Source organism: Salmo salar, chromosome ssa19 (assembly GCF_905237065.1).
Source record: "Salmo salar chromosome ssa19, Ssal_v3.1, whole genome shotgun sequence".
Lineage (NCBI taxonomy): Eukaryota > Metazoa > Chordata > Actinopteri > Salmoniformes > Salmonidae > Salmo > Salmo salar.
Genome location: NC_059460.1, coordinates 68,878,959 through 68,897,758, shown reverse-complemented (window position 1 = coordinate 68,897,758; position 18,800 = coordinate 68,878,959). Strand labels below are relative to the sequence as shown.

At 41.6% G+C, this 18,800-nt stretch overlaps 1 protein-coding gene across 3 annotated transcripts in view; it reads right to left on the bottom strand.

Annotated features, from left to right (window-relative positions):
* LOC106579432 (cadherin-23) overlaps nt 1-18,800 on the bottom strand; it is a 706,260-nt gene that overhangs the window by 264,059 nt on the left and 423,401 nt on the right. Inside the window, exon 19 of one of the 3 annotated variants that reach the window (XM_014159342.2) lies at nt 17,773-18,401. The exons of the other annotated variants lie outside the window; for them this stretch is intronic. Coding sequence (XP_014014817.1) covers nt 18,289-18,401 — 113 coding nt within the window. The 3' untranslated portion in view covers nt 17,773-18,288. Of the gene's footprint in view, nt 1-17,772; nt 18,402-18,800 lie in introns of those variants that run through there. 3 annotated transcript variants of the gene reach the window in all.

Genomic DNA, 18,800 nt, shown 5'->3' with positions numbered 1-18,800 from the left:
CTGTAGGTTCATGCTCTACAACATTCGCAGAGTACGACCCTGCCTCACACAGGAAGCGGCGCAGGTCCTAATCCAGGCACTTGTCATCTCCAGTCTGGATTATTGCAACTCGCTGTTGGCTGGGCTCCCTGCCTGTGCCATTAAACCCCTACAACTCATCCAGAACGCCGCAGCCCGTCTGGTGTTCAACCTTCCCAAGTTCTCTCACGTCACGCCGCTCCTCCGCTCTCTCCACTGGCTTCCAGTCGAAGCTCGCATCCGCTACAAGACCATGGTGCTTGCCTACGGAGCTGTGAGGGGAACGGCACCTCCATACCTTCAGGCTCTGATCAGGCCCTACACCCAAACAAGGGCACTCCGTTCATCCACCTCTGGCCTGCTCGCCTCCCTACCTCTGAGGAAGCACAGTTCCCGCTCAGCCCAGTCAAAACTGTTCGCTGCTCTGGCACCCCAATGGTGGAACAAGCTCCCTCACGACGCCAGGACAGCGGAGTCAATCACCACCTTCCGGAGACACCTGAAACCCCACCTCTTCAAGGAATACCTGGGATAGGATAAAGTAATCCTTCTAACCCCCCCCTTAAAAGATTTAGATGCACTATTGTAAAGTGGTTGTTCCACTGGATATTATAGGTGAATGCACCAATTTGTAAGTCGCTCTGGATAAGAGCGTCTGCTAAATGACTAAAATGTAAATGTAAATGTAATATTATGCATTGGATAGTAATTTTTTAAAACTTTTACATTACCGTGTAGTTTACCAATAAAATGGTCTGACGGTGAAGTGGACATACTCAGTATTCATATCCCGAATGAAAAAAAATCACACTACAATACATTTTAATAGAAAGTTAGCCAAAATAGATATTGCTACCATGGAAAGGACAATACCTGTCTTTTTGAGGAAAAATCGCCCTTTAGTCATATCCCATTTGCCTTATTTACTTATGGCCCTGCCTACACCTAATGACCTAATTTGGATCACTGCAATGTTTTGGATCCTGTCCCCACAGGAGGCCTTTGGTAGGTCGTCATTCCCTGTAGCTTCCCTGTAGCAACGCCAGGGTTGTGGGTTCGGTTCCCACGGGGGGCCAGCACAGAAAAAAACATTTATGAAATGTATGCATTCACTACTGTAAGTCGCTCTGGATAAGAGCGTCTGCTAAATTACTAAAATGTAAAAAAAAAAAAAATGTAAATGTAAATAAGAATTTGTTCTTAGCCTCTTGAGGATACCCTAGGATAGGGGGCGCCACAGCGCATTTTGAAAAAAAATTGTTCCCATTTTCAACGGCCTACTAATCAAACTCAGAAGCTAGGGCATGCATATACTTATTATATATGGATAGAAAACACCCTAAAGTTTCTAAAACTGTTTGAATGGTGTCTGTGAGTATAACAGAACTCAAATGGCAGTCAAAACCCCGAGACCGATTGAAACAGGAAGTGGAATTCAGAATTGTGGACTCGACTTCTCATCTTTCCCTATAAATCACACCGTTAACCATGGTTCAGTGAGCACTTCCTATTGCTTCCACTAGATGTCGCCAGTCTTTTCACAGTGGTTTGAGCCTTATACAGTCGAAACTCAGTGAATGAGAGTCATTGGAAATTGGTCACAGGGGATGGGCCATCACCATTATGACGCCCGGCGGCCATGTCTACCCCCACCTTTGGAAACGGTTTTAAAGGCAATGAAATCATCCCCCTCGAATCTTATTGGCTCTCTTGGTGTTACAGGCCCTGAAGATTAATGTTTTACAACGTTTGACATGTTTGAACGAACCTACAGGCGGGAGAATCTCATTTTATCCGGAACTTCAGCCCTGCGCTTGGAGAGAGCCCTAGGACGCGCTACCAACAGCAGGCTAATGGAACGTGAAGTATGGACTTTTTCGACCGAAAATACATCTGTTGTGGACCTGGGATGCTTTCTGATGAAGACAACTAAAGGTAGGCGATTATTGACAATATTATACAAGATGAGATGTGACATGCGATTGTCCCAAGATGGCGCCGAGCTCTGTATATTAGCTCATTTTCTGAGTATCGCATCTCCTTTTATCGCAAAGTGTGATTACCCAGTAAAGTTAATTTAAAATCTGGTATGACAGGTGTTCTCAAGAGATATTCATCTATAAATGTTAGATTGACAATATAAATGTAAAAAATCGTTATCGGATAGTAATTTAGGGAATTGTAGCATTGTTTACCGTGACGCATTTGAGGGGAAATTATTTAGTCAACATCAGACGCCGATGTAAAATGCTGTTTTTATATATAAATATGACCTTTATTGAACAAAAGAATGCATGCATTGTATAACATGATGTCCTAGGTGTGTCATCTGATGAAGTTTGTAAAAGGTTAGTGCTGCATTTAGCTGTTTTTTGGTTATATGTGATGCAAGTGGTTGGTCGGAAAATGGCTCTGTTGCTGCTTTTTACGATGGACTCATCTAACACAATCTAATGATTTGCTTTTCCTGTAAAACCTTTTTAAAATCGGACGATGTGGGTCGATTCAGGAGAGGTGTATCTATAAAAAAAAATATATATATATATATATATATTTTTTTAAATTATGATTTTTTTTAATGCTAATTGGCGATATGATTTTTCGCTGGATTTTGATCCCGCTGACGGGATGAAACGCTGAAGAGGCTTAACTGACTTGCTTAGTTAAATAAAGGTTAAATAAAATACATTTAAAAACTGACTTGTATTTAAAATGATATGAGCAAACAATATTCCACTTTATTTGGAACAGGAAGCCAGATAAAATTTAACGGGCCTATTTATATAATGAATATGAATTTGTAAGGCAGAAATGATTAAATATTAAAGCATTGGACCTCTCACTAAAGGCTTCGGTCATACAAAAGCTATACTTAAATCCGAACTGGTTCTCTAGCAGATTAGTAAAACTGGCTCACCCCGTGTTCAAGAATGGCCTTTTTCCTTTTATTCGGATTACAACCTCTAACCTTCGCTTATTTGAAAATTAAATAATCTCCAAAATATCGCTATTTTTAACCTGTTAGGGCTAGGGGGCAGCATTTGCACGTCTGGATAAAAAAAATGTACCCGATTTAATCTGGTTACTAATCCTACCCAGTAACTAGAATATGCATATACTTATTATATATGGATAGAAAACACTCTAAAGTTTCTAAAACTGTTTGAATGGTGTCTGTGAGTATAACAGAACTCATTTGGCAGGCAAAACCCTGAGACATTTTCTGACAGGAAGTGGATACCTGATGTGTTGTATTGACTTTAAACCTATCCCATTGAAAAACACAGGGGCTGAGGAATATTTTGGCACTTCCTATTGCTTCCACTAGATGTCACCAGCCTTTACAAAGTGTTTTGAGTCTTCTGGAGGGAGATCTGACCGAACAAGAGCCATGGAACGATGATGTCCCATTAGACACCTGGCGCGCGAGTTCATGTTGGGTACCCTCGTTCCAATACGTTATAAAAGAGTATGCATTCGTCCACCTTGAATATTATTCATGTTCTGGTTAAAAAGGCCCTAATGATTTATGCTATACAACGTTTGACATGTTTGAACGAACGGAAATATATTTTTTCCCCTCGTTCATGACGAGAAGTCCGGCTGGCTTAGATCATGTGCTAACAAGACGGAGATTTTTGGACATAAATGATGAGCTTTTTTGAACAAAACTACATTCGTTATGGACCTGTGATACCTGGAAGTGACATCTGATGAAGAGAATCAAAGGTAATGGATTATTTACATAGTATTTTCGATTTTAGATCTCCCCAACATGACGTCTAGTCTGTATCGCAACGCGTATTTTTCTGGGCGCAGTGCTCAGATTATTGCAAAGTGTGATTTCCCAGTAAGGTTATTTTTAAATCTGGCAAGTTGATTGCGGTCAAGAGATGTAAATCTATAATTCTTTAAATGACAATATAATATTTTACCAATGTTTTCTAATTTTAATTATTTAATTTGTGACGCTGACTTGACTGCCGGTTATTGGAGGGAAACGATTTCCTCAACATCAATTCCATAGTAAAACGCTGTTTTTGGATATAAATATGAACTTGATAGAACTAAAAATGCATGCATTGTCTAACATAATGTCCTAGGAGTGTCATCTGATGGAGATTGTAAAAGGTTAGTGCATCATTTTAGCTGGTTTTATGGTTTTGGTGACCCTGTCTTTGACTTGACAAAACATTACACACAACTCTTGTAAATGTACTGTCCTAACATACTCTAAATTTATGCTTTCGCCGTAAAACCTTTTTGAAATCGTAAAACGTGGTTAGATTAAGGAGATGTTTATCTTTCAAAGGGTGTAAAATAGTTGTATGTTTGAAAAATTTGAATTTTGACATTTATTTGGATTCAAATTTGCCGCTCTTGAAATGCACCTGCTGTTGATGGAGTGCACCACGGGTGGCACGCTAGCGTCCCACCTAGCCCATAGAGGTTAAAACATGGCATAGAAAGCTAGTTGCAATTTCAGTTTAATCCACCAGAAAAGACAGAACAAATACATCAGTCACATCTGCTCCTGCAACGCCCTCTACTGCTCATCCTGTGTCTCCTCGACCTGCTGCCCCTCCCCCAGTACTCTCTCCGTCTCCCTCTCCATCTCCCTCTCCCTCTGTGTGTGTGTGTGTGTGTGGGCAGAGACAGGTGTGCTGGAATCAGAGCAGATCCCCACCAGCTGCAACCTGTTCCATAATCAAGACCTCGACATATACTCAGCCGTGCCAGTTCCACGCTGCCAGATCGTAATCTCTGCTCAGTCAGTCTACGTTTCTAGCCGTTTGTTACTATTCAGATCCTGTTATCCTGTTATGGCTGACTTCCCTGACTCTACAGTTCTGCCCGCTCTGACTCTGGTCCCTGTCTCCAGTCCCACATCTCGTCATCCTGCTACTCTGTCCTGGATTCCCCATTCTACTACTCCCTTGGATTCCCCTCCAGACATGCTTACCCTGTCTCAACCCCTCTCGCTCCAGGCTCAGTCTCCGCACCTGGTTTCCAGCAACCCGCCCGAGCTTCCCCTGACCTGCACTACATCTCCCCCTTGTGTTTCAATAAATACCTTGGTTACTTCATCCCAGTCTCCTCGTCTGAGTCTGCTCTTGGGTTCCCGTGTTCCACTCTGCGTAACAGTTTTCCCCTTTCTGATTTTATACTTTTTTTTTTGCATATTTTTTATACTGAATTTTCTCAGATGTTCAACCAAAACCTAATACAAGATAGAGGGAACCTGAGTTTACTTTTTTTAAATAAATTGATACTTATTTAATTAACCAAGTTATGCAACACTCAATTTCCCTGTGTAAAAAAGTAATTGCCCCTTTACACTCAATAACTGGTTGTGCCACCTTTAGCTGCAATGACTGCAAGCAAATGCTTCCTATAGTTATTGCTCAGTCTCTCACATCACTGTGGGGGAATTTTGGCCCACTCTTGCATGCAGAACTGCTTTAACTCAGCGACATTTGCGGGTTTTCAAGCATAAACTGCTCGTTTCAAGGCCTGCCACAACATCTCAATTGGGATTAGGTCTGGACTTTGACTAGGCCATTCCAAAACGTAAAATGTTTTGCTCTTTAACCATTTTCATGTAGACTTGATTGTGTGTTTTGGATCATTGTCTTGCTGCATGACCCAGCTGCACTTCAGCTTCAGCTCACAGACAGATGGCCTGACATTCTCCTGTAGAATTTTCTGATATAGATCAGAATTCATGGTTCCCTAAACCATCACACTACCACCAACATGCTTGACCGCTGGTATAAGGTTCTTACTTAGGAATGCAGTGCTTGGTTTTTGCCAGACATAATGGAACCCATCGAGTCCAAAAAGTTGGCAAAAAGCAACAGGAAGCACCTGGATGATCATCAAGACTCTATTAATACATGAGTCAACAGTATAACTTTTTGGATGACATGCGTCCCATTATGCCTGGTGAAAACCAAACACTGTATTCCATACTAAGAACCTTATACCAACAGCCAAGCATGGTGGTGGTAGTGTGATGGTGTGTGTATGCTTTAGTGCCTCAGGACCTGGATGACTTTCCTTAAAACCTGTTGGGGCTCGGGGGCAGTATTGAGACATTTTGAAAAAAATATGTGCCCATTTTTAACTGCCTCCTACACCAACTCAGAAGCTAGGATATGCATATTATTAACACATTCGGATAGAAAACACTCTGAATTTTCTAAAACAGTTTGAATGGTGTCTGTAAGTATAACAAAACTCATATTGCAGGCAAAAACCTGTGAAAAATAGATAAAAAAAAAAATGTGAATTTTGTGACTGTACTATTTAGTGTCATTGTTTTATAGATACCATAGTGAGAAAGGATTCATTTCGCAACACCTACGGCTTCCACTAGATGTCAACGATCTTTATAAAGTTGTTTGAAGCGTCTATGATAAACAGAGAGCAAATTAGAATCCAAGGAAGTTGACATTTCATCACTTCATTTTTTTGCGCCTGCGCATAAATCTGAGAAACGTGAGTTTGTCATCATTGTTTATCTAGACATAGGATAGGTTGTGTGAAAATATTACTGATGTTTAACGTTAAAAATGGACCGAAAGATTAATGCTAAACAACATTTGACATGTTTGAACGAACATAAATAGATTATTTACTAGGTTTTTTTAGCTTTTTGGCGTGATTTTACACTCCCCCCACCACGTTTTGTGGGAGCATAATGAACGCTAAGTACTTGGTGTTATTTGGACATAAATTATGAACTTTGTCAAAAGAAACCACATTTGTTCCGGACCTGGGATGCCTTCCGGACCTGGGATGCCTGCCTTCTGATGGAGATAATCAAAGGTAAGGGGATATTTACAATGTTATTATCGATTTTAGATGATGCTAACTGTATAGCATAGCCTGTTGTTCTTAGCATAGCACCCCGTTTATTGCAAAATGTGATTTCCCAGTAAAGTTATTTTGAGATCTGGCCATTCGGTAGCAATTACGAGATGATAATATATTATTCTTTGAATGACAATATTATAATTTACCAATGTTTTCGAATAGTAATTTTGTTATGTTCACCGGAAGCATTTCAGAGAAGAAAAAAATCTGAATTTCACGCTACTGTAAAATGCTGTTTTTGGATATAAATATGAACTTGATGGAACAAAAAATGCATGTATTGTATAACATAATGTCCTAGGAGTGTCATCTGATGGAGATTGACAAAAGTTAGTGCATAATTCTAGCTGGTTTCTGCTTTTGGTGACGCCTGACCTTGAATTGAAAATGGATGTTTGTACTTTTGTGGCTATGTACTATCCTAACATAATCTAACTTTATGCTTTTGCCGTAAAGCCTCTTTGAAAATCGAACAATGTGGTTAGATTAAGGAGATGTTTATCATTTAAATTGTGTAAAATAGTTGATTGTTTGAGAAATTGAAATTATTAGATTTTTGATGTTTTGAATTTCCAGCCTTGTTAGCAATCCCGACTCGGGGTTCATTGCTAACCTGTAGCCCCAACAGGTTAATAGAAGGAACCATGAATTCTGCTCTGTATCAGAGAATTTCTACAGGAGAATGTCAGGCCATCTGTCTGTGAGCTGAAACTGAAGCGCAGCTGGGTCATGCAGCAAGCAAAGGTGGAACTAGAGTTTTATACATGGGGAGAACAGGGGGTGGCCAAGGCTACTTCAGGGGGTCCATAGACCATGACAGAAACTCTAACCTGGCATCTAAGGAGCATGAATAAATCCTATGATTGCTGATTAAAGGTAGAAGTGATAATTCACTTATCCCGGAGTTCTTCAATGTGGAGGATAGTATGGTCCAAAAGTGTTACTTCACTAGAATTCTTTAACATACTATGAATGTGAGTGTCTCTACCTCGGAACTGCACACACACACACACACACACAATTTGACATACCAGGTATCAAGCAGAAATGAGACTTGAAAAATCAAAATAATTTTGGTGCCCATCAATATTACACATTTACAGTATCATATTTATGCTCATAAATATTATGTTAACTAATAGCAAAGATACATTTTGGAATTGGCCTAATCAAGACCAAATTACATCTTTGTGACATGATACCCTTTGGATTCATAATTTTAGAATGTCAGTGTACTAGCTAGTACACGGTGCAGGTATTAATCATGACCAGAGGGACTGCCTAAATGTCAAATTATCCTAGGTGAATTTAAAACAGAATAATTCTGCGGTTCTGGTGAGAACTGGCTAAATGTTTCACAAACTCATCCATGTTAACCTCTTGGGGCTAGGTGGGACGCTAGCGTGCCACCCGTGGTGCACTCCATCAACAGCAGGTGCATTTCAAGAGCGGCAAATTTGAATCCAAATAAATGTCAAAATTCAAATTTTTAAAAAATACAACTATTTTACACCATTTGAAAGATAAACATCTCCTTAATCTAACCACGTTTTACGATTTCAAAAAGGTTTTACGGCGAAAGCATAAATTTAGAGTATGTTAGGACAGTACATTTACAAGAGTTGTGTGTAATGTTTTGTCAAGTCAAAGACAGGGTCACCAAAACCATAAAACCAGCTAAAATGATGCACTAACCTTTTACAATCTCCATCAGATGACACTCCTAGGACATTATGTTAGACAATGCATGCATTTTTAGTTCTATCAAGTTCATATTTATATCCAAAAACAGCGTTTTACTATGGCATTGATGTTGAGGAAATCGTTTCCCTCCAATAACCGGCAGTCAAGTCAGCGTCACAAATTAAATAATTAAAATTAGAAAACATTGGTAAAATATTATATTGTCATTTAAAGAATTATAGATTTACATCTCTTGAACTCAATCAACTTGCCAGATTTAAAAATAACCTTACTGGGAAATCACACTTTGCAATAATCTGAGCACTGCGACCAGAAAAATATGCGTTGCGATACAGACTAGACGTCATGTTGGGGAGATCTAAAATCGAAAATACTATGTAAATAATCCATTACCTTTGATTCTCTTCATCAGATGTCACTTCCAGGTATCACAGGTCCATAACGAATGTAGTTTTGTTCAAAAAAGCTCATCATTTATGTCCAAAAATCTCCGTCTCGTTAGCACATGATGTAAGCCAGCCGGACTTCTCGTCATGAACGAGGGGAAAAATATATTTCCGTTCGTTCAAACATGTCAAACGTTGTATAGCATAAATCATTAGGGCCTTTTTAACCAGAACATGAATAATATTCAAGGTGGACGAATGCATACTCTTTTATAACGTATTGGAACGAGGGTACCCAACATGAACTCGCGCGCCAGGTGTCTAATGGGACATCATCGTTCCATGGCTCTTGTTCGGTCAGATCTCCCTCCAGAAGACTCAAAACACTTTGTAAAGGCTGGTGACATCTAGTGGAAGCAATAGGAAGTGCCAAAATATTCCTAAGCCCCTGTGTTTTTCAATGGGATAGGTTTAAAGTCAATACAACACATCAGGTATCCACTTCCTGTCAGAAAATGTCTCAGGGTTTTGCCTGCCAAATGAGTTCTGTTATACTCACAGACACCATTCAAACAGTTTTAGAAACTTTAGAGTGTTTTCTATCCATATATAATAAGTATATGCATATTCTAGTTACTGGGTAGGATTAGTAACCAGATTAAATCGGGTACATTTTTTTTATCCAGAAGTGCAAATGCTGCCCCCTAGACCCAACAGGTTAAGGGATTGTGCCCTCCTTGACTCAACACTGAGAATTCCGAGGTGACTTAACCTGTCTTCAACCATTGTTGTCCTAAGGTGGGTTTTAATCAGTTTTAAAGATGAGAAGCTTCTCTCGCAAGAAGCACTGCTGACTGGTGTAAGAACAGAAATCTTACAAAGTCGAAATAGCTCATGGAAGACCTCTTTATAAGGTTCTAGAAACACAACAAAGTCGAGGAGAGTAGACGGTCTGTCCCTTCCACTTTTCTCTCTTCTATCAAGAAGCCGCTTGGTTTGATAAACCTCATGTTTTAGGTTCTATAAATTTGACTCAAAGATCTGAGCAAAGGCAAACAGAGGTTCCTCATTCAAGAATGTTGTACTCTTTGGGTTGAGAGACTGGACACCTTGCAATATCTCACAATTATTCTGCAGCTCAGCTGTGAGACTGTCAAGCACCTGATAAAAGATAGCTCGTTGGAAGCTCTCACAATCACTTTGGTCACTATTTTCTGTCCTACAGTACTCATCATCAATGAGTCTTGAAATCTTAAGCTTGTTTTAGGCTGTCTTTTACACACTGTTTGTACACTTATTTTGCAGTGTTCTGCAATCTCTTCAACCTCTTTCCATAGTTCTCTGACTAGATACACAGCCCTTGCTAGGTCAAGAGAGCTTGATTGGTGCATGTCAGAAAGACATTTGGCATCACCAAGCACTTTAAAAAAGGTAACCAAAAGCCCTATGAAATGTAAATCTATCTGAAATCTTGCCTCCACTGATTTATCACCACTATTTTCAAATGTGATATCCTGTAGCACTCTCAGACCTGCTGTAAGCCTGTCCCTCAGATTATGGCATGCCATGTATCTGCATGCCCACCTTACAGTAAGTCTGTAGTTCCCTGGCCTGCTGCTGTGGATAGAGCTCTTTCTGAACTGCAAGCCACTTGAGATGAACGTACGAGCCAGATAAAAAGTTCTAAATCTTCTGCAGGAGAGCAAAAAAAGTAAACTGCCTCAGGCACTGATTTTACAGCATCGACAAGAACCAAATTCAAACAATGTGCATTACAGTGCACATAAAATGCAAACATTGCACTGTTTTTAATCTGTGCAGACACACCAGAATGCTTTCCGATTTCTGTAGTCCAGACCATGTTTTTCAAGGCAATTAATTTCAGCTGACTGAAAGTGTAAAAAGCTTTCGTGGATGGCCCCCGTTGTAATAGTACCTCACAACTAAAGACATTTGTTATTTTTTCTTTAAATCTTTGGTTTATCTGCAATTACACTAAAAACGTCACTTTCTTTTACTTCTCTTATTATTTCACTTTGTACCATCTCATCTAAGCCCTCAATAACTTTGTTCTGGATTTGGTGGCTTGTGTACTTAGCATTGCCACATGCATTCGTCCTTTTCTCTATGAGAGGGTCATGCTTTGCTATTTCTTCTAAGATTGTCTCAAATGGCCCTTGTTGTGAGAGTCATCAGACTCTGTGTAAGTACAGTAAGTACAGTTTTCCTACACCTTCTTTTTCCAGTCGTCATTTATGACATCTAACGTTGATGAGTTGCTGTCAATAGCCATTTTATGCTGATTCCAAGCATACATAGCATTGATATGATGCTCTGCCTTCGAATGGAGCTTAAACCCAGAATCTTTAAACGCCGCCTTTTTCAGTTACAAAAACCTGACTGTGATGTGAAGGCAGATTCAGCTGTTTTGGGCAGAGAAAAATGCCGACAGACGAAACAATAAGTTGAATCTTGATTTACAGAATATTCAAGCCATGAATTGTCCTTATACCAGGAGCTGTTGAAAGCCCTTTTCCTAGTACCATGCTGAGTTCTGGGAAATGTTTTCAAACACGGCTGTACAGGACCCTCTTCTCTGGATCTTGAAATGTCTGAAATACACGTTAAATAATGTGTCATATCTCTATAGAAATGTATAATTAAGGGTTCCACAAGATTAGACACTAACAGCTGCTAACTAAAATGTGCAGTTTAAAGTATAGGCCTGGCCTACCATTGGGTCCTTTTGGAATAAAAGTCTGATACCTCTCCCTTTCTTTTGATGACTAACTGACCCTATGCAAAAATAAGACAGCCTATGGTTACATCTAAGCATCCAATTACCCACATTTTAGTCCAATATCAATCTTAATTACAAATCCCCATTATCATAACTGTACCTTAAAATCAACTACCAGCCTAAGTTACTAGTTAGACGATGGCTAGCGCTACTCTGCAGTAAGTAACTTAGCTAGCTATAATTTCTTATACCTTTACGATAGCAAACAGGCTATCTGCAAATTGCGGTAATGTTTTGAGTAACGTTAACAGATTGATAATAACAATTGTTCATTTTGAGTTCAAGTACAAAAATTTAACTGAACAATGGACTTTAAATTGCTGAATGTTAACTTGCTGAACACTGACAGCTGTAGCCTACTAGTTACCCCATATTAGCTAAACATTGATATACTGTAACTTACGACACTGCACTGTACATGCGCGTGTTACTAGCACAGATGTAAACATAATGTTAGGCTAAATTGGGAACCAATCTCTCATCTGATTAACTGTCTGTTAATGGAGCCAAAGGTCTAGAGTTCATTTACACAGCAACTCAACTTTCGTAAAAGTTGTTCAGGAAACCTAAACCCAATGCTAAACCTTAAAACTTACTTCAAATATGATGCTTTCGCCAATTGCGAAAAGATCTGGTGGAGCTGGGGAAACATTCTATCTTCTTCTTCTGTCTGTTCTTCTTATTCCTATTCTTCTGTATCTCGCAACCAACAGTAATATTTTCTCTTCCTCATCCTCGATTTGAAAAATGTGCCGCCGAACATCAAAATAAATGAGGTGAAATGAGGTGTCAATCAGCATCAAACTGCCAGTAGCGAATTAAGTTTTGGGGTGGCACCTGGGGTGGCCACCTGGGGTGGCCAATCAGATGGCTTCACCCCTGGCAACAGGACAATGATCCAAAACACACAATCAAGTCTACATGAAAATGGCTAAAAAGCAACAAATGTAAAGTTTTGGAATGGCCTAGACAAAGTCCAGACCTAATCCTAATTGAGATGTTATGGCAGGACTTGAAACGAGCAGTTCATGCTTGAAAACCCACAAATGTCACTGAGTTAAAGCAGTTCTGCATGCAAAAGTGGGCCAAAATTCCTCCACAGCATCGTTAGAGACTGATCAACAACTACAGGAAGCATTTGGTTGGAGTCATTGCAGTTAAAGGTGGCACAACCAGTTGAGTGTAAAGCGGAAATTACTTTTTCACACAAGGTGTCACGTCCTGACCAGTAAAGGGGTCATTTGTCATTGTAGTATGGCCAGAGCGTGGCAGGGGGTGTTGTTTCTACCCGCTGCGCTTTGGTCCCCTTTCATCGACGATTATGACAGAACCACCCACCAATAGAAGACCAAGCAGCGGGGTAAGGAGCAGGAGAGGAGGTATCTCGAGTCATGGACGTGGGAGGAGATCCTCGATGGAAAGGGTCCATGGAGCCAGGCTGGGGAGTACCAGCGCCCGAAGGAGGAGCTGGAGGAAGCGAAGAGGGAACGACGGAGGTACGAGGCATTGTATCCTCCTATTCAGGAGGTGAAGAGGCAGGGGGGGGGGCATAAGGGGAGTTTTGCTAGGTCAGGGGGGAACCCTGACCTAACTTCCCGGGCAATTTGGAGGGAGCCATGGAGGAAACCAGAGCCGGTCGAGGAGTCAAGAGCGGATGACGACGCTGGATTCTGGAGAAAGGGACTGGTGGAAAGCGCACGACGGAGCAGACGCACAGAGGGAGGAGCTAGGCAGTATGGAGGAATGCGCACTATGTCGCCCATACGCACTCAGAGCCCGGTCCGGTCGATACAGATCCTCAACGGTGTCGTGCAACAGCTAGCCGGCAGCCATGAAAAAGTACGCCAGCTTAGGGTATCTGGCCTCCAGTGCGGCTCCTCGGCCCAGGATATCCTTCGCCTGCTCCACGCACGATACCCTGCATTCCCCAGCACAGCCCAGTTCGTCCTGTGCCAGCGCTTCGCCCTTGCCGGGCTAGAGTGAGCATTGAGCCAGGACGGGTTATGCTAGCTGGAAGTGTCAGACCTCCAGTGAGAATTCTGGGCCCAGGATATCTAATGCCTGCTCCATGTACGGTGCCCCGCATTCCCCAGCACAGCCCAGTTCGTCCTGTGCCAGCGCTCCGCCCTTGCCGGGCTATAGTCAGCATCGGGCCAGGATGGGTTGTGCCAGCCCTGAGCGCCAGACCTCCAGTGCACATCCAAGGCCCAGTACGTCCTGTGCCTGCTCCGCACACTCTCCTTCCAGCGACGCTCCACAGCCCGGAGCCTCCAGCAATGCTCCTCAGCCCGGAGCCTCCAGCGACGCTCCTCAGCCCGGAGCCTCCAGCGACGCTCCCCAGTCAGGAGCTTCCAGCGACGCTCCTCAGCCCGGAGCCTCCAGCGACGCCTCTCAGCGCGGGGCCTCCAGCGACGCCTCTCAGCGCGGGGCCTCCAGCGACGCCTCTCAGCCCGGGGCCTCCAGCGACGCCTCTCAGCCGGGGGCCTCCAGCGACGCCTCTCAGCCGTGGGCCTCCAGCGACGCCTTTCAGCGCGGGGCCTCTAGCGATGCCTCTCAGCCCAGAGTCTTCTGAACGGGAGCTACGCCCAGAGCCAGAGCCACCTCCGTAGTGGGAGGATTGGCGAAGGGGGGGTGTAGCACAGGAACCGTCGTTGATGGTGGCCACCCTCCCTTCCCTCCCTTTAGGTTTGGGGTTGGTTTTGTGGGTTTTTTTGTTTTGAGGTGCAGTCGGGGTCTGCACCTTTGGGGGAGGGGGGTACTGTCACGTCCTGACCAGTAAAGGTGTCATTTGTCATTGTAGTATGGTCAGGGCGTGGCAGGGGGTATTGTTTCTGTGTGTTTTGGGGTTTGTTTGTTTCCAGGGGATATGTTCTAGTTTTCTTTTTCTAAGTTCATTTTCTATGTGTGGCCGAGTATGGTTTCCAATCAGAGGCAGGTGTCTTTCGTTGTCTCTGATTGGAAGCCATACTTAGGCAGCCTGTTTTTTCCTTTGGGTTTGTGGGTGGTTGTTTTCGGTATAGCCTATGTGCCTTACGGAACTGTTGATTGTCGGTTTGTAATTTTTGTTTAAGTGTTCACTTTATTAAATAATAAAAGAAGATGAGCACTTTACCCGCTGCGCTTTGGTCCCCTTTCATCGACGCTTACGACACAGGGGCATTGGGTGCTGCATAACTTTGTTTATGAAATAAGTATGTAATTGTTGTGTTATTTGTTCACTCAGGTTCCCTTTACCTAATATTAGGTTTTGGTTGAAATTAGAACTGGGGCAAATACTTTTTCACGGCACTGTTAATAAAAAACATCATTTTGGCATTTTGTTTTTTTAAAGACGGTATAATCTTTGTAAATTATGTCATAAAGTGGAAAAGTCTGAAATATCCAAAATTACAACCAACTGATTGCAGCATTACCACAAAAATGGAGGAGGCAAGTGGAACAGGGAGAAGGTAAGGAACTTGTCTGTCGGCCCTGCATTAAAGACCAAAATTGAACATCTGGGATGCTGGCCTTCTAAGCAGTTGCAAAGAAAAAGCCATATCTCAGAATGGACAATAAAAATAAAAGATTAAGATGGGCAAAAGAACACAGACATTTAACAGAGGAACTCTGCCTAGAAGGCCAGCATCCCGGAGTCGCCTCTTCACTGTTGACGTTGAGACTGGTGTTTTGCAGGTACTATTTAATGAAGCTGCCAGTTGAGGACTTGTGAGGCATCTGTTCCTCAAACTTGACACTCTAATGTACTTTTCCTCTTGCTCAGTTGTGCACCAGGGCCTCCCACTCCTCTTTCTATTCTGGTTAGAGACTGTTTGCGCTGTTCTGTGAAGGGAGTAGTACATAGCGTTGTACGAGATCTTCAGTTTCTTGGCAATTTCTCGCATGGAATAGCCTTTTCAGCTGTGCTAACATAATTGCAAAAGGGTTTTCTAATGATCAATTCGTCTTTTAAAATGATAAACTTGGATTAGCTACCACAATGTGCCTTTGGAACACAGGAGTGATGGTTTCTGATAATGTGCCTCTGTACGCTTATGTAGATATTCCATAAAAAATCTGCCGTTTACAGCTACAATAGTCATTTATAACGTTAACCTGTCTGGGATAGGGGGCAGTATTTTCACGGCCGGATAAAACACTTACCCGATTTAAACTGGTTACTACTCTTGCCCAGAAGTGGGAATATGCATATAATTAGTAGATTTGGATAGAACACACTCTAAAGTTTCTAAAACTGTTTGAATGGTGTCTGTGAGTATAACAGAACTCATATGGCAGGCAAAAACCTGAGAAAATTCCAAGCAGGAAGTGGCCTGTCTGTGAATTTGTAGTCCTTCTTTTGCTTCTCTATCGAAACTACAGTATCTGAGCTGTTACGTTGCACTTTCTAAGGCTTCCATTGGCTCTCTAAAGCGTTCAGAAAGCAGATTGAGGCGTCTCCTGTCTCTGGGCAGAGTACAGGAGCACAGTTTGTCAGTGGACTGCCTGGTGACTAAGAGATTGGAAATGCGCGGTCATTTTTTCTTTTGGCCTTTGAATGAATACACTATTGTCCGGTTGGAATATTATCGCTATTTTACGAGAAAAATAGCATAAAAATTGATTTTAAACAGCGTTTACATGCTTCTAAGTACGGTAATGGAACATTTTGACATTTTTTGTCTCGAAATGCGCTCGCGCGTTACCCTTTGGATAGTGACCTGAACGCACGAACAAAACGGAGGTATTTGCACATAACTATGGATTATATGGAACAAAAACAACATTTGTTGTGGAAGTAGCAGTCCTGGGAGTGCATTCTGACGAAGAACAGCAAAGGTAATCCAATTTTTCTAATACTAATTCTGAGTTTTGTGAGCTCCGAAGTTGGCGGGTGTCTGAATAGCTAGCCGTGATGGCTGAGCTATGTACTCAGAATATTGCAAAATGTGCTTTCGCCGAAAAGCTATTTTAGAAACTGACATAGCGATTGCATAAAGGAGTTCTGTATCTATAATTTTTAAAATAATTGTTATGTATTTTGTCAACGTTTATGACGATTAATTTAGTAAATTCACCGGAAGTTTTGGGTGGGAATGCTAGTTCTGAACATCACATGCTAATGTAAAAAGTTGTTTTTTTATATGAATATGAACTTGATTGAACAAAACATGCATGTATTGTATAACATAATGTCCTAGGAATGTCATCTGATGAAGATCAACAAAGGTTAGTGCTTCTTTTAGCTGTGTTTTGGGTTTATGTGACATATATGCTTGCATGGAAAATGGCTGTGTGATTGTTTTTGGCTATATACTCTCCTAACATAATCTAATGTTTTGCTTTCGCTGTAAAGCCTTTTTGAAATCGGACAATGTCGTTAGATTAACGAGAGTCTTGGCTTTAAAATGGTGTAAAATAGTCGTATGGTTGAAAAATTGAAATTATTGCATTTTTGAGGTATTTGTATTTCGCGCCACATTCTTCCATTGGATTTTTGGCGAGGCGTTCCGCTAGCGGAACGTCTAGATGCAATGTCTACACTGTATTTCTGATCAATTTGAAGTTTTTTTTAATGGACAAAAAATGTGCTTTTCTTCAGAAACAAGGATATTTCTAAGGGACCCCAAACTTTTGAACGGTAGTGTATATACTGTATTTTATACAATCTTGCCTATGCCGCTCTGTCATTGCTCATCCATATATTTATATGTATATATTCTTATTCCATTCCTTTTCTTAGATTTTTGTGTATCAGGGAGTTGTTGTGGAATTGTTAGATTACATGTTAGATATTGCTGCACTGTCAGAACTAGAAGCACAAGCATTTCACGACACTCACAGTAACATCTGCTAACCATGTGTATGTGACCAATAAAATTGGATTTGAAATCATTTTGATTTGATTTGAGCTGTCACATTCGCTAGCTAGCCATACAGACAACCAGCTAACTAGCCACCGAACTTGTCACGGTCGTCATAATCGATGGACCAAGGCGCAGCGGGTATGTGAATGCTCATTTTTATTTATCCAAAACACACATGAAAAATGATAAACGGATGACAAAACAGTCTTGTAGGCAACACACAGCAACACAAGAAACAATCTCCCACAAACCCCAAAACAAACATACTCCTAATTATAGGACCTTCAATCAGAGGCAACGATAGACAGCTGCCTCCAACTGAAGGCCCCAACACCAATTAGCAAAACATAGAAATACAAACGACTAGACATAACATAGAAATAAACTAACATAGAACAATAACCAAAAACCCCGGAATACATAAATCTAACACCCCTCTACATACACAACCACCCCGAACCATATAAAACAAATACCCCCTGCCACGTCCTGACCAAACTCAAATAACAAATAACCCCTTTACTGGTCAGGACGTGACAGAACTGGACACTACAGTGATTCATGTTGATCTGTTGGTTATGGTTTGCCATGACTATGCTGACAACTTATTTTCATCCATGCCTCTGGTGAGAGATCTTCTTGATGCTGACACATACTATTGTGGCACAGTAAGGCCCAATAGGAAGAATATCCAAAGGCCATTATAGAGGGCAAGGTCCACAGAGGTCAGAGTCCAATATGGTCTGCGGATACTGTTATGGCATTCCGCTGGAGGGACAAATGAGATATGTACTATGTTCTAACCGGTCAGGGAATGACACCCTAAAACCAGTACCATAATATAGGCATATTTGTTCCAGAGCTGGTCCTGGATTATAACAAGAAAATGGGCAGGGTTGACCATCTCAACCAACTCAGGAACTACTATAGTCCTGGACTCACAGGCAGGAAATGGTGGAAGTATGTGTTTTGGGGAAGATCAACATTGCTATTATCAATGCTTACACTGTGTGGGGGACCCTGTAAAGGCCCTTTCCCAGAAATCACAGGCACGTATCCCTGAAGGAATTCAAAATGCAACTTGTGCATTCGCTTTGTGATGGCTACAGTGGCAGGAAGTAGGGAGCTAAGAGTGTGGCTCCAGGGGGTGTGGACCGAGATGTTACT